This window comes from Brienomyrus brachyistius, chromosome 23 (genome assembly GCF_023856365.1).
Source record: "Brienomyrus brachyistius isolate T26 chromosome 23, BBRACH_0.4, whole genome shotgun sequence".
Classification (NCBI taxonomy): domain Eukaryota; kingdom Metazoa; phylum Chordata; class Actinopteri; order Osteoglossiformes; family Mormyridae; genus Brienomyrus; species Brienomyrus brachyistius.
Window position 1 is genome coordinate 16463004 of NC_064555.1, and position 21600 is coordinate 16484603.

General features: G+C 48.7%; 1 protein-coding gene across 1 annotated transcript in view; it reads left to right on the plus strand.

Annotated features, from left to right (window-relative positions):
- The window catches only part of adgrb2 (adhesion G protein-coupled receptor B2), a 208597-nt gene that overhangs the window by 176327 nt on the left and 10670 nt on the right, over positions 1–21600 (plus strand). Inside the window, 14 exon segments of the mRNA XM_048993698.1 lie at positions 877–962; positions 5902–6000; positions 9081–9252; positions 11663–11755; positions 16012–16051; positions 16336–16350; positions 17644–17669; positions 17671–17809; positions 17812–17876; positions 17878–17967; positions 17969–18195; positions 18197–18275; positions 18277–18333; positions 21325–21360. Coding sequence (XP_048849655.1) covers positions 877–962; positions 5902–6000; positions 9081–9252; positions 11663–11755; positions 16012–16051; positions 16336–16350; positions 17644–17669; positions 17671–17809; positions 17812–17876; positions 17878–17967; positions 17969–18195; positions 18197–18275; positions 18277–18333; positions 21325–21360 — 1224 coding nt within the window.

Below are 21600 nucleotides of genomic sequence, written 5' to 3' on the forward strand. Positions count from 1 at the left end.
TGCATTGCTTTGTTAGCTTTGATCTCAGAGTTTGAGACAGTTTCTGCTGTTCGCATGTTCTGGCACCGTCTGGTGACGCATACACAGGCCCTCGCACACACACACACAAACACAGCTGCAAACGCGTTTAGGCATCTGGAAGCACATGCAACACGCTTTCCCACCTCCTGGGATGTCAATAACTAATTAATGGAAAAATAATTAATCCTGCCTTAGGGAAATCATAGAATAGTAAGCAGTTGCGTTTTGCATATGGGCTGTGCGTTAGCGGCATGTGAACAGGCACACAATACGCTTGGAGACACGGACACCTGGGTGTGTAAGCACTACCAACCTCTCAAAGTTACTAAGGTGGAATTAGCATAATGTTCTGCCTGCGCGTGTGTGGGTGTGCGCTAACCGGGTAGCTATTGACACAGTCCATCTGATAAGAGCCCAGCCCGGAGGTGTCGGTACTTCATCCCGAAAGGCACAAAAGAGATCAGCGGCAGCAATGTCAGGCACAACACCATTCACACTGAGCACGGACCCACTTTCCAAGAAAATACGTGCGCCCGTAGGTCAGTTTTTTGTCAGCTTAGCGCATTAGCAACGCCACCCTGTCGCGCTCGACTTTTTAGCTGGGGAAGGGAGGCCGGCATCACCTGCCGGGCTGCTGAAGGACAGACCAAACGCAGTGGGGTGGAAGAGCCTAGCAGACACTGCATAGTGCTGGCACTGGTCGACGTCCTGCTGCCTGGCAGCCGCACGTAGAGCGATGAGCAAAACAGCGGGCGCCACCCTCATAGTCCTGACCCGTCCACCCGTTTATCCATAAACGCTGCTCCGTGTTCGGCCGCCCCTCCCTCAACATGTGACAGCACGCCTCTCTTCCAGGTCAACATGCTGATCGGCATTGTGGTCTTCAACAAACTGATGGCGAGGGACGGCATCTCGGACAAGTCCAAGAAGCAGAGAGCCGGGTAGGTGAGAGCAGGCGGAAGCACCCTGCCTACAGGCTTCCCTTCCCGGAGGGTTAGAAACATCCCGCATCAACAGCGGTATTGCTGAGTGTTCCTTATTAGTGCTTAGCAGGGCCGGTCACGGAGAAACGTGGTCTTCAGGTGCGGCGGCGTTTTGGAAGCCGCCATCTCTGACCCCCGCAGGCTGCAGTGAGGCCATCGGGGTCTGGGGCTGCTTCTTGACAGCATTATTAATGGCGCTCATCGATCCATACCCGGAAACAATCCTCTAATGGACACGCTGGCATTCCAGCAGCCTGGCAGGCAGTGGTGGGGGCCGCTGAAGGCCCTTTGTTTAATAAACAAGGGCTTTTTTTCCCCCCTTGCCCGTGGCATCATATTAGCACCATTGCTGTCATGACTGTGACTCAGCCAGACCTCCCCCCCCCCCCATTCCACACACATACACACGCACCCCCTATTAGCTTGCTAGTGGCACGATTCCCGTAACCCCCAGTGCTTGTGGCACGGCCCATTAATGAGCTTCTCTCTCACTCTGGGTGCCTGTGAATGAAGCAAAACAACTGATATCCACAATGGCTGCATTTTCTACCCTCTTATGCAAATCCGGGGCTCCTGCCATTGTGCTTTTAGGCCGGACATGAGCAACCCAATGATGATCCGGGGGGGGTGTGCAGGGGCGGGGCTACAGGGACCCAGCTGAAAGCTGATTAGCCTACAGTGTACCTCCTCCCCTGTCACTCACCGATTCAAATATTTCAATGGCTAATGATGAGGTTAGCTATTCTGTATGAATAATGGTCCCTCTTATGCCCCCCCCCCCCCACCTTAAAAAATATCCTACAAGTGCCTCTGCACCCGTTACACTGCATGCTGTTGTTTGTGCTTCCTGATTGGCAGACGGCTCACAGTGCTGATTAACGCTGCGGTTCCTTTGTGTTACAGATAAGCCTATATTTTAGATGGTTATAATCTTCCCATTGTTCTGGCAGAAAAGGAGACGCTGACTCCCACTGTTTTTATTTGTCGCAAATAAAACACAGGCTGTTTTTAGACTTCGATTGTGACATTAATCCAGTATTGAGTGATGTTTTAATCAGAAAAAAACTGCCATCGTGAGTCACTGATCGGTGATAATCCATGTAATGAACATTTCTAATCCCCTTCGTCTTCAGTTCATTTCGTTCCGTTTTCATTATTATATAACAATATAATGCATTTGACGAACTCGGGGAGCTGCGATGGCTAGCTGAGTAACACTAGCTAGCTAACTGAGTTGCACTTGCCAACAGAGTAGCACTAGCTAACTGAGTAGTTTTGGCTGAGTAGAGCTCCCTATATGAGCAGCACTGGCTTATTGAGTAGTGCTTACTAACTGAGTAACGGCGACTAACTCTGAAAGCGCTAGCAGCGGGGCTGGCAGGAGCGACAGCAGTGTCACTGCGTGTGAATAATGCAGCTGTCCCCTCACCACCTGGCCCACACCGCAGTTAGGAATTAGACAGAACAGCACGTGATTCTGGGCCTTAGGAAACCTGAAAAACCCCAGTTAGCATGTTAACATGTTAATGACTGTGTCATCAGTACATCTTGTTGTTAAATGAGGTATTAAACATGTTAACAGTCCATTATATGCTGGCTTCATTTATACCAGCAGTGCATTTATAGCCATATAAGGAAATGTTTAAAATGGCCTGAAAATAAACAGCAAAAAAACATTCATGCATATTGAACATATGGATTAATATAATTTACTATATCCTCTTGTTTTTTATAACCACTTAGCTAGTCATGATGGGATTGGAGCCTTTCGCAAGAAGCACAGGGTACATGGCTAGGGTACACGCTGGATGGGATGGCAGTCCATCGCTGGGCACAGGGCTGAGGTACACGCTGCACAGGATGCCTGTCCATGGCTGGGTACAGGGTGGGGTACACGCTGCACAGGATGCCTGTCCATGGCTGGGTACAGGATTGGGGTACACGCTGGACAAGATGCCAGGCCATTGCTGGGCACAGGGCTGGGGTACACGCTGGACAGGATGCCAGTCCATCGCTGGGCACAGGGTTGGAGTACACGCTGCACAGGATGCCAGTCCACACAGGGCTGAGGTACATGCTACACAAGATGCCAGTCCATCGCTGGGCACAGGGTTGGGGTACATGCTGCACAGGATGCCAGTCCATTGCTGGGTACAGGGTTGGGGTACATGCTGCACAGGATGCCTGTCCATGGCTGGGTACAGGATAGGGGTACACGCTGGACAAGATGCCAGGCCATTGCTGGGCACAGGGCTGGGGTACACGCTGGACAGGATGCCAGTCCATCGCTGGGCACAGGGTTGGAGTACACGCTGCACAGGATGCCAGTCCATCACAGGGCTGAGGTACATGCTACACAAGATGCCAATCCATCGCTGGGCACAGGGTTGGGGTACATGCTGCACAGGATGCCAGTCCATTGCTGGGTACAGGGTGGGGGTACATGCTGCACAGGATGCCTGTCCATGGCTGGGTATAGGATTGGGGTACACGCTGCACAGGATGCCAGTCCATCGTTGGGCACAGGGTTGGGGTACATGCTGCACAGGATGCCAGTCCATCGCTGGGCACAGGGTTGGGGTACATGCTGCACAGGATGCCAGTCCATTGCTGGGTACAGGGTGGGGTACACGCTGCACAGGATGCCTGTCCATGGCTGGGTACAGGGTGGGGTACACGCTGCACAGGATGCCAGTCCATCGTTGGGCACAGGGTTGGGGTACATGCTGCACAGGATGCCAGTCCATCGCTGGGCACAGGGTTGGGGTACATGCTGCACAGGATGCCAGTCCATCGCTGGGCACAGGGCTGAGGTACACGCTGCACAGGATGCCTGTCCATGGCTGGGTACAGGGTGGGGTACATGCTGCACAGGATGCCTGTCCATGGCTGGGTATAGGATTGGGGTACACGCTGGACAAGATGCTGGGCACAGGGCTGGGGTACACGCTGCACAGGATGCCTGTCCATTGCTGGGTACAGGGCTGGGGTACACGCTGGACAGGATGCCAGTCCATCACAGGGCTGAGGTACATGCTACAGAAGATGCTAGTCCATCGCTGGGCACAGGGTTGGGGTACACGCTGGACAGGACACCAGTCCATCAAAGGGCTGAGGTACATGCTACACAAGATGCCAGTCCATTGCTGGGCACAGGGTTGGGGTACATGCTGAAGAGGATGCCAGTCCATCACTGGGCACAGGGTTGGGGTACACGCTGCACAGTATGCCTGTCCATGGCTGGGTACAGGGTGGGGTACACGCTGCACAGGATGCCAGTCCATTGCTGGGTACAGGGCTAGGGTACACGCTGGACAGGATGCCAGTCCCTCGCTGGGCACAGGGTTGGGGTACATGCTGCACAGGATGCCAGTCCATTGCTGGGTACAGGGTGGGGTACACGCTGCACAGGATGCCTGTCCATGGCTGGGTACAGGACTGGGGTATATGCTGGACAGGATGCCAGTCCATTGCTGGGTACAGGGTTGGGGTACACGCTGCACAGGATGCCTGTCCATGGCTGGGCACAGGGTGGGGTACACGCTGCACAGGATGCCAGTCCATTGCTGGGTACAGGGTGGGGTACACGCTACACAGGATGCCTGTCCATGGCTGGGTACAGGACTGGGGTACATGCTTGACAATATTCCAGTTCATTGCTGGGTACACACTCTCACACTATGCACAATTTAGAGACACCAGTTTACCTGACAACGTTATTGTGGAATAAATAAGCAAACCTTCAAACACAGGAAGAACATGTAAACAGAGAACACACCCCTGCCAGTGTCAGACTGCAGTGCCACCCACCGAGCCACACTGCCTCTCGCAGACTTTGACCTCTGTGCAATATGGAGGAAGTGATATCGGTTTTATTTTGCCAGTTGTTCTGCTTTGAGACACTCCTCTAATGAGTTATTGTCTTAACTTTAGACCTGCCCACCACCGTGCACACTGTCACTAATTTGACATTTTTAGGCTGTGACATAAATACAGCGGCTCTCTCCCCTGTTCCTGTAAAGGCCTCCCGCAGCAGATGATGGGGTCTGGAGGTGTTTCTCCTTTGATAGCCAAACACCATGTCAATGAAACCATAGCCATCACCCAGCACAGAGATGCCCAGATTAGGCTCTAGGACTCCTCAGTCCCAAATGTCATATTTAGGATTTACTTGGAACCCCGTTGTGCACCCAGAAGATGCACCCAGCCCCAAGTCGACCTTTCTCAGAGCGACAGTATACCTGTGCAGAACTATGTTTTTTATGAAAGCAATCTTCAGCAGCCTGCCCCAGTGTAGCTGTTCTTTGGCGGAGGCCTGCTGCGTGACCGTGTATGACCTGCAGAGGGCAGTGTTTAGTGCTCGCGGCTGCCCAGCCCGCCTGCCTCTCTGTGCTTAGCGCTCTCATTGCCCGCCATCCTGGCTCTGCCTCTCAGATGCTGCTGTTATCCATGCCACTGCTTTAGCACTTCATTTAATTTACTCTTTTCTTTTTTTCCTTTTTCCTCTTCAATGTTCCTCTCTCCCTATCTGTGTGGTGCATATTTGTATTCCCATCCGTTTACATCTGCTTCTGTTTGTGCTTTGATTCCTGCCGTCTGTGTGCATATCTGTGTATCTGTCTCTATGTGTGTATGCGTGTCCTTACACAACGGATTGGTTTATTTTACCTTCCCCCCAACTATTCTTTCTTGTGCTGTTCCACATGTATGTTTGGTTGGTCCTCCTTTCGCTGTGTATGTTTTTTGGTTTGCCACCCCCCCCATCATATACATTTGGATTGTCCCATCCTTATGCGTGGTGTCCCCCCCCCCCCATATGTTCGTTTGGTTTGCCCCATCCTTATACGTGGTGTCCTCCTACCCCGTGATGTGCGTTTGGTTTGTTCCGTCCTGAAAGTCAGCCGCTGGAGTCGCGCAGCCGGTTGCTCCTGAAATGCTCCAAGTGTGGGGTGATCTCCAGCACAGCGCTCTCCAGAGCCACCACCAGCAACGCCATGTCAGTCCCATCCCACGTCTCTCTCTCTCTTTCTCTCTCAATCTTTCCCTCTCATTCTCTCTTCCTTCTTTTTCTCTCTGTCATACACCTCGTAGTGGCTGTAACAACAACAAAAAAAACACGTCCTTGAGGAATTCACTTCCCTCTGCCAAAAACGCTCATAAAAAATTTAAAAGGCAACTTTATTTTATTATATAACTTTTATTTTGGAAAGCTGTGCTTTCAGCCTTGCTGTGTGTAGGTGTTTCGGCCAAAGTGAATGCATTCCTGGACAATAAATTAAAGATGGACCCACGCGACCCGTATCACATACAGGCATGACATGCCGGCAGTTTTGCCGTGATTTTCAGAAGCCGGTGGTCTGGCTCTTTCTGCCCCTGGACGGGATTCGACCAATGAAGTGGGGTCCTTAAGGACAGACAGAACCAGGCCAGTTTGGGGGAGTGGGTGGGGGTCACCACTGGTTCTTTTGCATGTGCGAGCAGCCACACTAAGGCCTGTTTGCCGGTTACCTCCCTCCCTCTCTATCTCTCCTCTCCCATCTCGTTTTTGAAGGGGTGGGGTGAGATGTTCGGTGTGTGCGTGTGTGTGTGTGGACGTGTTTGACTAAGCCCCTGGATGTAGTTTGGTGTACCTCTCTCCATCTCCTCTCTCTCTTTCTCTCTCTCTCTCTCTCTCTTTCTTAGCCATTCTCTGTGTTTCTGCTCTCTGTAATGAATGGAGAATGTCACCTGCCTCCCAGTCCCCAGTCAATCAAACACAAATGCCTCAAACACATTAACTCCCTCCAGATGAGCAATGAGTAGCACCATGTCCCAGAACCCCCACCCCCCTTTCTGCAAGCCACACCCACATTTCTCCCTCTAGATGAGCAGTAAGTAGCACCATGTCCCAGAACCCCCACCCCCGTTCTACAAGCCACACCCACATTTTTCCCTCTAATGAGCAGTAAGTAGCACCATGTCCCAGAACCCCCACCCCTCGTTCTTCAAGCCACACCCACATTTCTCCCTCTAGATGAGCAGTAAGTAGTTCCATGTCCCAGAACCCCCACCCCCCTTTCTACAAGCCATACCCACATTTCTCCCTCTAGATGAGCAGTAAGTGAGTACCATGTCCAGAACCCCACCCCCTTTCTGCAAGCCACACCCACATTTCTTTCTCCAGATGAGTAGTAAGTAGCACCATGTCCCAGAACCCCCACCCCCTTTCTGCAAACCACACCCACATTTCTCTCTCCAGATGAGCAGTAAGTAGCACCACGTCCCAGAACCCCCACCCCCTTTCTACAAGCCACACCCACATTTCTCCCTCTAGATGAGCAGTAAGTAGTACCATGTCCCAGAACCCCACCCCCTTTCTGCAAGCCACACCCACATTTCTCTCTCCAGATGAGCAGTAAGTAGCACCATGTCCCAGAACCCCCACCCCCTTTTCTACAAGCCACACCCACATTTCTCCCTCTAGATGAGCAGTAAGTTAGTACCATGTCCCAGAACCCCACCCCCCTTTCTGCAAGCCACACCCACATTTCTCTCTCCAGATGAGCAGTAAGTAGCACCACGTCCCAGAACCCCCACCCCCTTTCTACAAGCCACACCCACATTTCTCCCTCTAGATGAGCAGTAAGTAGTACCATGTCCCAGAACCCCACCCCCTTTCTGCAAGCCACACCCCACATTTCTCTCTCCAGATGAGCAGTAAGTAGCACCATGTCCCAGAACCCCCACCCCCGTTCTACCAAGCCCACACCCACATTTTTCCCTCTAATGAACTGTAAGTAGCACCATGTCCCAGAACCCCCACCCCCGTTCTTCAAGCCACACCCACATTTCTCCCTCTAGATGAGCAGTAAGTAGTTCCATGTCCCAGAACCCCCACCCCCCCCCTTTCTACAAGCCATACCCACATTTCTCCCTCTAGATGAGCAGTAAGTAGTACCATGTCCCAGAACCCCCACCCCCTTTCTGCAAGCCACACCCACATTTCTTTCTCCAGATGAGTAGTAAGTAGCACCATGTCCCAGAACCCCCACCCCCTTTCTGCAAGCCACACCCACATTTCTCTCTCCAGATGAGCAGTAAGTAGCACCACGTCCCAGAACCCCCACCCCCTTTCTACAAGCCACACCCACATTTCTCCCCTCTAGATGAGCAGTAAGTAGTACCATGTCCCAGAACCCCACCCCCTTTCTGCAAGCCACACCCACATTTCTCTCTCCAGATGAGCAGTAAGTAGCACCATGTCCCAGAACCCCCACCCCCTTTCTACAAGCCACACCCACATTTCTCTCTCCAGATGAGCAGTAAGTAGCACCATGTCCCAGAACCCCCACCCCCTTTCTGCAAGCCACACCCACATTTCTCTCTCCAGATGAGCAGTAAGTAGCACCATGTCCCAGAACCCCCCACCCCCTTTCTACAAGCCACACCCACATTTCTCCATCCAAATGAGCAATAAGTAGCACCATGTCCCCGAAACCCCAGATTATGTACACGGGGTGTTTAACACTATACGCAGTTAACACCATGCTAATGTGCTGCTGAATTTCAGGCTTTTTTGAGAGCCTGCAGCACACACCCAGATCAGTCCCTTATCGTGTGTCATGTTGGCATAGCGGTAAAGGATCTAAGTGCCGTGGATTTTATGGCTATTGACAGCATGCATTAACATTAGGCCTAGGCTGCAAAGCCTTTGATGTTGTTGCTATGCTAATGCGAGCCCAGTGCACTCAGGCACAAGCAGAAAAACCCATTTTTGTACGCGGTGCACGCGTGTGTGCGTGTGGTGCGTGCGAGAAGGAGGAAGTAGAGGAGCTAACGTGCAAATATGCCTTCATCGCATCGCTGTGGCCACACCTCCCCTCCATCCCCACATCAGTGCGTAACGTCACCATCCCCCATACGCCACCAAACCCTGATGCATGTCCCATATTAGCCTCTTTTAGCAGAAGCTGTCCCAGCATGCCTAGCGGCTAAGTGTGGCAATAGACCACACTAGCAAGTAAGCATGGGGCGGGGGTGGACCGCGGCCTCGCAGCCCTCCCTGTGACCGGCTGTTGCTCACTGTTGTTCGTTCAGGGCATCGCTTTGGAGCTCCTGCGTGGTGCTCCCCCTGCTGGCCCTCACCTGGATGTCGGCCGTCCTGGCCATCACCGATCGTCGCTCCACGCTCTTCCAGGTGCTCTTTGCTGTCTTCGACTCGGTGCAGGGCCTGGTCGTCATCACCGTGCACTGCGCCTTGCGGCGGGAGGTGAGTACGCTCGCTTACGTGATCATCCCGCCCGCCGTAATGTGCAAGTCCTCAGCTGAATAGGCTGAGATCCCGTGGACAGAAGTACAAGCGAGTCTGGGCCCAAGGTTTTTCCTTTATCATTTACTGATTCCGCAAGGAAGGCCCAGCTTTTTTTGTGTATTGCAGCAAACAGTTTTCCGAATCAAGATGAGATTAGTATGATTCCTGTTATCTGCTTCTCTGGTTTCCATTCTCTATACTGTGTGCTATTTGCCGGCTAAATTTTTCTGTGCCCACAATGTAACATGGCCGTTATCTAATTCCCAGCAGTGTGCTCTCTAGGCCAACTGGCAAATGCTGGAACACCAAACTGTATATGTGAAGTCGACATCCCAAAATACAGGATAGCAATAAATTCCAGAATTATTTTGGTAATTATATTGAAACAAATTTAGAATAGGGACCTAAAAAAAAACATGTTAGTCATCGTAAAAGACAGAGTAGTGTAAGTGTCTTTTTTTCTTTTACTTTAATTCCAAATACACAATGCGTGTCGTTCACAGTGTTTCAGCAGAATGAAACAGCAGATTTCTAAGAATGCTATAATAGTTTATTTACGCCTTCTTTTTTTAACTGGTGCTGCTCAAAAGTTTAATCCAAAGTGACTTAGTATTTAGTCTTGTATACCCCTGGAAATGTAATTTTAGCGTTTGGGGATAAATGTTTGCTCGGGGGTATGACAGCTTTAATCTCACATCTGTTTACCTTCGCTGTTTCCTAAGATTCTGCTTACGATTGTGGCTGACTTAATTAAAGTGAGTCCGTTTTTAGGGGAGGGATTCTGCTTTTTAATTAAACTGAATTTTTAGGGGCAACCCTAATTAAAACTTTTTTGGGAAGGGGGGTAACACTGTTGTTAATCTGTTTTTTTTGTAATGTTTAAATACAATATAATTAAAATAAGTTTTTGAGAAGGGGTTATGTTCTTTAAAGTGAGTTTTTGGTGAGGGGTAAATGCTTTAATTAAAGTAATAACGCTAATTACTGTGAATTTTTGGTGCGAGGCAATACTGTGAACAGGCTTTTTGCAGAGGGGTAAATACTCTAATTAAAGTAATAATACTAAATAATGTGGGTTTTTGGTGAGAGGCAGCACTGTGAACAGAAGCTTTTTGCAGAGGGGTAAATACTCTAATTAGTGTAATAATACTAAATAATGTGGGGTTTTTTTTGAGAGGCAGCGCTGTAAAAAGATGCTTTTTCCAGAGGGCTAAATACTCTAATTAGAGTAGTAATACTAAATAGTATGGATTTTTGGTGAGAGGTAGCACTGTAAAAAGAGGGTTTTGCAGAGGGATAAATACTCTAATTAGAGTAATAATACTAAATACAGTGATCCCCCCACTACATCACGGTTCAGCTATCGCACCCCACCATATGTTAAGGCTTAAACTATAAAAAAAAAAAAAAAAAGTTATATGGTGTTTCTATATCGCGGATTTTCACCCATCGCTGATGGGTATGGAACATAACTTCCGCGATAGGTGGGGATCACTGTAGTATGGATTTTTGGTGTAGAAAGAGGCTTTTTGTAGAGGGGTAAATGCTCTAGTTAACATGAATTTGGGGAGGGAGAGGTAACAGTCACTAAGAGTCAAGTCAGTCAGAAAGCTCTGTGCCTTTACTTGTGTGGCGCCTGAACTCATTCCATTACTTTATAACGAATCTAATATAAACGCCCTCATGTGGCAGCAATGGAGAAGTGGAAGCTATGAGTAGGTCCTCCAAAGACCAGCATGGACACAGCTGTGGAGATGGAGGTGATTAGACCAGCTGAAGCTGAAGCCTCACTGACACACAGGCTCTCGCCACAACGGCACACAGAGGCCGAGGCGCGCAGACCTGCATGCAAGCTGACACATTCAGACAGACCCAGACACACACACTTGGACAGACGCATTGTGCGCTAACACAGGCCAGACACACTCACACAGCCCACTCAGCGGCACGCCACGCGGAGCACATGCTTTCGCAGACACCCACATGCTCGCTCGCAGCGTGGCAGAGGATCCGGCAAAGCCAGGAGTGCTGGCCTTTGGATGTGTGGTGTTGTGCCAACGACAAGTCGGTAAAAGGCTAACGGGCTTTGGAAGCGCGCGAGCTGGAAGGCGACATCGCTCGTGGCGGTATCTACAGCGCGCTCACGTAGCGCGTGTATTTTAACATACTTCAACACGAGGCGTTTTTAATATCCCGCGTGTTTGTTTATCGGCTCGTTCCGGTGGGTGGGGAAGCTACCAGCGAAACGATCGATGGTTAAGATGCGTAAAGATGCAATAACAACTAAACGCCCCACAGATGCTTAGCGTAGCACAAAGCTACGTGACTATTAACAGCTTACCTCCCCCGCCAACACCCCTAAACGCAGGTGCAGGACGCAGTTCGGTGCCGCATGGGCGTGTGCAAGGACGACAGCGAGAACTCACCCGACTCCTGCAAGAACGGCCAGGTGCAGATCATGGTGAATAGCATCCCATCTCACTCCATCTCCAGCCTCATGGAGACACATTGCTGGGTGGATCCAGGTAGTTTGTAAAGTGGCACTGCCCGGTTTTTGCAGCATTGGCCTGGTCTGCAGATGCACGCCATTTGTCCAAAAACCAAGAAACGCCTTTCTCTGATGTCCAGAACATGTACATTATTGGAAAGGTAGCAGATCTCAGATTTATAAATGCACAGTACCAGTCAGAAGCCTGGACACAGCGGCTGCTATTGCATTCTCTGTTTTACATCTTAGTCATCTTATAATAAAAGGCCTCGAGCCAATGAATTAATACATATCAAATATTGCAACAGTCCAGAGAAATGTTCTTAAAATTTGCCAATTTGTGGTCTGCAAAATAACCCCCATTATTTCGATGAGAGCATTGCAGACTCTTGGCATTCTTCCGACAATCTCCCAGATGTAACTTCCTGAAAAGCTTCTCCAGTAGTCCTGAAGGAGTTTCCACAAGTTCTGGCCACAGATCGGCTACCTCACTCATACTCTTCAATCCAACTCATCCCAAACCAGCTCTGCAGGGTTTAGGTGGGGGGATTGTGGGGGGCAGGTCCATCTGTCACAGCACTCCGTCTCTGTCCTTATTCACAAGATCATACAGCATGTACATAATCCCGAGGTGCTTTGGGACATTATCTGGTTGAAAAGCAAATGTTTTTAAGCAGGTGTGTCCAGATTTTTTACTGGTACTGTATTTACTAAAAATAGCATATTAGAAGATTTCTTACTATCCTGGCCTTATTTTATTAGATCTAATATGAATCACACATTTATGTGGTTCCTGACAAGAAACTTGAACCCTAACATTGCAATTTGCTGTTTTTATTTCTTTCATGATGGACCTTTCAGTTCATCACACAAGACGCAAGTAAAGTCAGGGTTTCACCAGAAAGAGTGACGGCAGAATCTAAATTATATGACGAATTACAAAGACGGAAATAAAAGACAGAGAGGATGGGCCCCAGTAGAGAAGTGCAGTCGGCACAGTGAGGGACAGGAGGGAAGGGCGGGAAGGGGCCTCTGTGGGCTGGGAGAGACTCGGGATGAAGGGAAAAGCGGCCATTTCACAAATCCGTGTCTGAGGAGGTGGCAGGAGTGTGAGCCGTGGAGGAGGTGCAGGCTGCTTGCCCCCCCTGGGGTTTCATTACCATACCCCACCCTGCAAAGCAGTGTGAAAAACACGCTGGGAGTTAGCAGCACTCTGATAATGATGCCGTAATTCTTAATACTTTAAGATAATTTAACACTTTGAATAATTGAACATTTTTAATGGTTTTAAATGTTACCCACCCCTTTGATTTCATCTTCAGATTATAATACATTCATTAAAGATTTATTTTTTAAATATGAACATTTATAAGAAGCTTTAGCCTAATGCGTTTTTCCTGATATGGAATTTCCAAGGTTAAAGCTACTTTTTTTGTTAAAATGTGTTGAAATATTTTGTAATTAATTTCATATTGAGCTTTGAAGAAATACAAGACTCTTAGTTATGTTTAAATTGGTGTGATTCCTACAGTTTGTGCACGGGGTGGACTCCCAGAGACGGCCCACTACTTACCTGAATTCACCCTATAAAGACAGAATTCTGTTTATTTATACCCCTCAAGGCTACAGCACATTTTCATTCCATCTTACAGTTTGTTACTTTCATCCTTAATTTCAGCGTGAATTTCACTGATAATGTAAAATTTTTGGTTTAATTTAAGGCACGGTAAAACAGCACCCAGACTTATGACCATTTGCAACGAATCTTCTTGTTTAACACCCTGAAAGGTTTGTTATCCAGAGCAGTGCGACCAATGTGCCATTCCTGTGTCTGACCATTAAAAACTGCAGAGTTGTTAAAAGTCTTGCTTAACTATAAAAGTTGGTATCTTGTTCTCAGAGCAATATACTTCAATGTCGGTAAATCACAGGACAGGATTTTATTCACGTAAAAAACATTGCTGAAGAAACTGCTGACATATACTGGCTACCTTCAAGGATGCACTTCAGACAGTTTTCCTGTGGCATTGCTGCTCACCGTCTCTGCAATCTCTTCCTTCGGTTCCTCGACTGGTAATAAACTTTGAACCAGTTACTAGAAAATGAAATGGAGGAATCCTGTAGATGTATTCTTGGTCTTTGGGACTCAGGGATGACATCTGTTTGTTTGATGCAACATTCATTTGTAGCTACCCTTGATCCTTCTTGTATCGTTCCTCTGCTTTCTTCTCTGAGAGTGTGCCCTTCTGTCTGAGAGTGTGCCCTTCTGTCTGAGAGTGTGCCCCCCCCCCCCCCCCATACATTCTTGTACAGGAGAATTGTCCCTAAATGCCACCAGCTAGTAGGTCAGGTAGAGCAGGGTAGGCCTCCATCGTGAAAACTGTGTCCCTCTCAGACGGTCCCCCCAGGTGCATTGATGTTACTTGTATGTGTCTGGAAGGATCCAGAAGGCAAACCGTGGGTAGCTTAATTTTAGTGTGTTTTGTCTTAAACTCTTAAGTCTTAAATTCTATATGGGCTTTAAGAAGTCAGTAATTAAAGTCAGTTTGCATGCTATATAGTTTTACAATTGACCCAGTGATAGTTAGATATTTATTGCGGCAATTCCAGCTAACTTTCAGTCTCAGTGGAACGGCAGCTGTCCTGTTCATCGCCCTCTCAATAAACGTCCGGTTTTCTTGATCACGGTGCTTTATTTGCGTCAGCCGAACACCGTGAAGACAGGAGGATTATCAGAGCTCTTTTCGCTTCTGTTTCAAGTTACTTTAATTCAGTTTTAATTCATGTGTGCAGTTTAATATGATTACAAATACGAGCTCAAAATTTTAAACACGCAACATTTTTCTGCAGTAACCTCTGAGACATTTTTGGTGAGAGTTTGATAAGCTTTTTGGTGCAGATAACATATTGTACACGTACCACGCCTTGCCGCCCTCCTGTAAGGCTCTCCCTCATTAATATACACCAGCCATCCTCCCACCCCCCCGGTGCCCCTTAAGCTGCTCACTCTATTACTTTCGCACGTTGACTGTTATCCCTGCTGTCGATTTGCCAAACCCCCCACCAGGATCCCCGCTGCTTTTGATGCAGACGGTCACTGACTACACCCATTTCCCCTTCTTCATACCTAATAGCGCCTTTCCACCGTCACCAAGAGCCAAGTCGTATCTACGCTACACCCAACCCATTCTCCTGATTAATCAAAATGCGCGGATATACTGGTGTTATGCATTTGGGTTACCTGAAGGAAAAAATGCCATATTCTATATATTATTCATTATTAATAGATCACTGTGTATCGATGTGTTCCCAATAACTCGGAACATTTCTAAGCTCCTACGTAAAAAAGTGCTATAGAAGAGCTGAACAGAACGGATTCACAATGCAAATTTACTGAAGCAAAATTAATTCTGCTAGCATTTGATGCTGGAGCAGCACTGTGTCTCTCGGCTGCCTGGCTATCTGGCAGCGTCGTCACGGTGAACACCTAGCTTGGATGCTCTACCTGGCAGCCTGTTCGGGGGGGGGGGCAGAGGGGGGGGGTGAAATTTCTTGTTGCTGAAGCCATGGCATAAATCAGGGGTGGCCAATCTTACCCAGAAAGGGCCACTGTGCTTGCTTGTTTTCGCTGCAACTCCCTGATTAGATTTCTGATTAGAGGACTGATTGGCTGAAGAGTCCTCATCGCTGGGTGTGAACAGCCGACCTAAAGGTTACCCCAAAAATCCACATATACACCGACCCTTTGCGGATAAGGTTGGCATAGATGCTTAGTAGGTGGACTCCGGCGAACATGGCACCAGGAACAAAAGTTTTCTCCACCGTCTAAAGTGGGCAGTGTATAGCAGGTTACCCCAATAAACCGCCCGCCAGAGTAGAATATTTGGTCCAATTGCCCCCCCCCCCACACACCCGACACACACACTTATTGGAGGCATTGGGCCTGGGCTTTGCTTGCTCACCTTACTTATTTCACTGTTTATTCACCCTTGCACCTATAACTTGCTATAACTTGCAAATGTGTATATGTGCCTAAATGCAGCTGAATAAAGTGTCGCTGTGTCCTTCTCCCCTGGACCCCACCACTTCCCCTGCTTCACTCACCATGACCTCAATGTCCCAGTCGGTCCCCCAGTCAGACATCCCTGCTGGTTCCGGCACCAAGCCGCCTAACTGACCCCTCCCTGCCCCCTCTAACCCTCCCCTCTTTGCCCCCTCTCCGCATGCAGACAGACTTCGAAAAAGACGTGGACTTGGCATGTCAAACAGGTAAGAAAGCATTTTGTTACATGTTCATAATCTCGTACTGAATAGGAAGAGCAGGCGGTAACATGTACAGTTTGGATTGATCATTTATGAAACTCAAGTCTGTGCTTGTAATGTCACAGTGTCACAGTATCAGCAGTGCTGATTTTCCATTGGTCTCACTTCAATTTATAGTTTATGAATCAGTTTTTCTTGAGATGTAAGCAGGTTGTTGTTCTGCGGCTGCCTGTCTTTGAGATGCACCCCTGCTAATGAACCAATGCCTTTGTCTCTCTGCACACTTTCAGAAAGAGGACACCCATGTAAGTCTTTACCCTCTACCCTCGTCCAGAGTGGCAGAATGTACAATTACATCGCAGACCATTTGATCTGAACAAGCTTACGTAACATATTTACACGTTTAGATCTGTCATTGCTACTGGGGTCTTCACAGGAGCAATGCAAATCCAGTTACTCACTGAAGCTTTCTGGGCCTGTACCCTGTAGCTCTTTAGGTCTCCGGGCCTCTTTCAGAACCCACTACGATGCCTGCCCAGATCAGTCCACACGCAATGGGCTTCCTAATTCTGGCTGAACCATTTTCTTTAGAACTGAGCCCAGCATTGATGGATTTTACGCTTGTGGAGCAGATTGCAGCCAGCTCTCTCTGGGTTTATGTCATCCGCGATCATTAAAGCCCAAATCAGTGGTTCTGAACCCTGAGCCCCGCAGAGAGGTTTTGTAAACCTCAAAAGGATCATGAGGTATATTTTGCATGATGAGGTACTTTTCCCCTTCACAGCTGGGGGTCCGGCACAAAGTTTGGAACTAAGGGCCCTAACGGTCCATTGCTGCTGTTCAAGTTTTACCGCTACATTTATCATTCCTCATTCAGCTTCAGACGCGATTTGTTGTTCATTTTTTAAATGTGTTTGGAGCACTAAGGCCATCACCCTTCAGAAACACAGGGGTGAACATGGACAAACTGGCCTATTTTTTATTATTGTACAGTTAATTTACGAAACGCGGAACTCAAAATGCAGGCTGCATCTTTTTCGAATGTTCTGGAAGTGCTACTGTTTCAGATATAATTGTTTGCTCATCCAAAAGAATCTGATGTGCAGAGGATTGCTTCATGTTTTTTCACAGCAGTGTGACAGAGTCTTTAATTCTGCATGGACTGCCCCATGTGCACCCTGATCCGATACACCCACTTCACATAACCTTATTGATGCACCCTTCCCCAAAACACCCCCCCCCACCATATTCTCCTCTCTCGGTCTCTTGTCCTCCATCCTCTGGCCCTGTGTGTGACCTTCACATCCTCGCCATGAATATTTCACGTTGCTGCATCTTCACTCTCTCCCTCTTCATGATCCTTTTATTCTCATCACTTCCCCTTCCATCATCCTCTCTCTTTTTCTCCCTCTGTTCCTTCACCCTTTCATTTATTACATCCATACTTCCCAATTTTCTTCTTATCACTTCCTTTCTCTTTTACTTGTGTCAACTTCTTTGACTTCTGTCTCTACCCCTTCTTCCTCCACCGTTCCCTCCATCTTTCCCTCCTCCTCTCCTCCTTCTGTCCCTTTGTCTTTCTCTCTCTCTCCCCCCAGTCATTTTTAAAGAGGTGAACACCTGCAAACCCGGCCACCATCACGGGCACGCTGTCCCGCATCTCCCTGGACGACGAGGATGACCCCAAGCTGGCAGCCCACCAGGAGGGCGGGGTCAACTTCAGCAGTCTCCCCGGCAACATCCCACCACCTAACCTGCTGGTGCAGTGCAGCCCCTAGGGGGCCTCAACGAGCTGAGCGAGCAGTCCCGGAAGAAGGAGGTGAATGTGGAGGCAGCAGCACCAGCGGGGGGCGCCAGTCTATCTCTGTACCGAGAGCGGGCTGGGCTGGGCCAAACCACCAGAGGCGGGGGGCGCTGGTGAGGGGGGACTACATGGTCCTGCCCCGCAGGACTGTCACACTCAAGCCCCCACTTGTTAAGGACGAGGGAAAGTCGCTGAACATCACTGTGGATGACCCACCGTTCCCCCCGCCACCCTCGCCCCTGGCCCTGCACCCCGCTGAGAGCGAGGCCTACCCAGACTTTGCGTCGGTGGACCGTATCAGCACCGGCCTAAACCGCTCTTACGGCACGCTGAAGCAGCTGCCCGCCCCACGCGCTGCAGTTCCAGCAGCGCCCCTCCGTACGGCAGATCCTAGCTTCCGGCACGGTCGAGAGGACCAGAACCCTGCCCCCGAAACCTGGGCAGCACCAACACCAACACCAACCTGTCTGCGGGCTCCCTGGAAGTAAGTAGTGAAGAGGCTTAAGGTGTCACGCCATCCCTTCCTTCCACCCCAATTAAAAATGTCTTTCGTTCGCCACCTGAGCCTCCCACCTCACCTCCAACCCCGATGCAGCTGCACTGCAAAATGCCAGGCGTAGCTTCTGTTTCCCTCCAGCCAATAAATGTGAAAATCGGGTCATTTTGTTGATCCACCGATAAGAATCAAGGGATTTTGCTGAACAGCCAATGAGAATCGAGTCACTTTGCTGATCAACAAATAATTGCTTCTAATAACAAATAACAGCTTCTCCTTCACTCATTTCTGTGAAATTTGGCTTAGGGGCATATACCCCAAAAACACGGCAACCAAACAATCATCGTATTCAACTCACCACCCTGAGATGATATAGTTCTCATGCACTTGCACTATTTTTGGGAAACAGACCCTAGAGCTTCTCTTCTGAATAGAGTCAGTATCAAGTTCGGGCTCCTCTCACTGCCTGTATCTGATTATAGAGCAGAGATTCTTCCCCTCTCAGTGTGAGTAGCACCTTCTACTCTAATTATAGTCAACATCCCGCTAGAGTTCAGTTCCTCTTCCACTCACCGTGAGCTTCCAATTAAAGACCCACAGCTTCCGCTCTGCTTATAGTCAGGCTCCCATAATAGGCCTCAGCTTCTGCTTCACTTACTGCGAGTGACCGGAGCTGTGCGCCCCCACTGCACACCCCCCCAGCGGGTCATACGTCCTCCTGTGCGCCGTCGCGGGAGTCTTGCGTTCACACTTCCTCCAGCTGCCGCGGTTGAGACGTCGAGAGCACGGAGCAGGCTTCCGAGGGCATGCCGGCAAGCTGCTCACCCCCATCGCTCACCCTTAAAATCTGGCAGCGTGTCTCACTCCTGGGGTGGTCCTCCGCGTGTGTGACAGGTACTGTAATTACACTATAGGCCCACTGGGAGGGGCTGCGTGCCGAGGTGACGTACTGCAGATCAAGTGAAACAACCTGACGTCAAACTGCTCTCTACCCGGTTCCCTGCCTCCCCAAACAACGTCAATGTGTTTATCTTCTCCGTCGGTCTTGCAGAAACCGCTGTGATTAACCGAGGCAGGCAGGCAAACCCCCAACTTTTATAGCAAAGGTGACATCGGTTTCAAGAAGGACTTTCTAATGCAATTTTCCATAGTTTCCATAATCTAGATACAAATACTGGCTTACATTTTGTTTCTTTGTAGTAGAAGGAGCAATATATTTTTCTATATCTCATCACTGTATTCTCTCTCTTTCTCTACACACACACACACACACATAGGTAGAATGTAAAATATTACATAATACAGTGATGAATGAGCAGCTAACTCAGTCTGTTACCCAGCTATGAGGTCCCTGACATACGACATTCACATTTACACGTCTCATTAAAAATTGAAGCCCTTTTGTGTGAGGTGTGTTGGGCAGTTGGGCTGGTGGTGGGGGGTCAAGGCAAATCGTGGCCAAAGGAGGTGAGGGAAAAAGAGAAGGGGTGGCGTGATTCTTTAAGACGTAGCGGAAGGAGGAACCCTCTCCTATATGCACCACGAGCTGGGAGGAACATCTGGCTTTTAGCCTGCACCTCCCAGCAGGTAGGTCTGGGCCAGGTGGTGGACTGACCCCCATTCCAGTTCCAGGCTACTGCTCAGGCTCCCATCTTATAAAGCCACTGATGAACAGGACTGCACTTCCTCCCTGAGCAGGCCAGCTAGAGGACTGACGGTGCGTTCTGTGGGACGCTGATGGGCACCGCGAGGAGGGCTGTGATTCGTCTTGTCAGGATAGTCCAGCTCAGCACACACTTGACCGTCCCGTTGAGTTGTTCTTGTTAAACATCCCTGTTGTGTTTTTTTTTTTTTTTTATGACTGGAGTACACCAACATCTCACCTGAAATCCCACAAAGGTCCTTTTTTGCCCTGGTGTTCAAACAGGTCTTCTGACTGGAATGAAGACTTCATGCAGGGGTCTTAGCCTCCAGAAGATAGACTAGAATATAGTCTGTGTATGTGCTTTTTGTGTATGAAACAGTGTTGTCTGAGGATGACCTTTTGAAAGGTAAGAGTAGAACGTTTCTACTGATTCACTTGCTGTTTGACTGCAAAGGGGGTGACTTGTGCGTCTTTGGGTGGTCTACGTGCGGAATACAGTTGCCATCAGGATTTTTCATTGTTCTTCACTTCTACTTAGCATTGTGCTAAAGTCTGTAGTCAGAATGCTACTGACACGAGACATTACAGGCAAACACGGCTGAATGAGGACGTCACTCCCTTTTTCTCAGACCACATCCAAATCTTAACGGGAGAAGCTTTCTTCTAAGAAGTTCTTCCTACAAAATGCAGTCTAGCGAGGTTTAGTATACCACTGGAAGATCACTGTGACGTTACAATATTCACTATCAGCAAGCCATTTCCACCAGGGCGAATGTACTTAGAAAACAGCCCTAAAACCTAATGACCATTGATTCTTTATTTTCTTGTCTAAGACTAAATGTATTTCTGCTCTTGGAGTCTACAGAAATTGATCTTAACTAGATCCTTCCAAATTAAGGTTACATATGCTCAGATATTGTGACAGATATTTTCTGCCAGACGTTTTTGCTAATCTAGATACAAATACTAGCTTATATTTACTCCTTCTAGTTGAATGTGCACTAAATCAGACATGTACCAGAATTTGACTCTGTTGACTCAGTTACCAGTAGAAGTTAAACCATAAGGTTGGCTGATGGTCAATTTATTGAGCACATGTCAGCTGTGGCCACTGTTAATCCATCACTAGTTCAGTGTTTTCTTGTTATCTGAATAGAATCCAGCCGTTCTGATTGTCATGCTGGCTCTGCCTCTGGTTGTGTTTAGGCAGGTTTTCCTGTCAGCTGCCTTTATGAGCCGAGTCCATTCTGCAGGGGGCACCTACACCATTGTTTGTGTTGATAGTGGCTTGTGGCCGTGGAAACTGTCATTGACGATATGTTCTCTTCCTCCAGAGGAAAAGAGTTCGGTACTCTGAGCTGGACTTTGAGGTAAGAGTTTGCCTGATGATCCCACGTACCTGTTTGTGTGGGCCTGCTTTCTGTGTTTCTGTTTGCTCTAGGCTCGGGGGGGGGCAGCTGTGTGGGACAAAGGTTGGGGAAGAATAGAGCCTCCACAAAATCTTGTTTCCATGCATTTAATTAAGCATAAGCTTTTCCACTGTATTCCCCATCCATGCCTAGCAGAAAGTGACATGGATGTTGAGTGTCTGGCATCATTGTGAATGTATG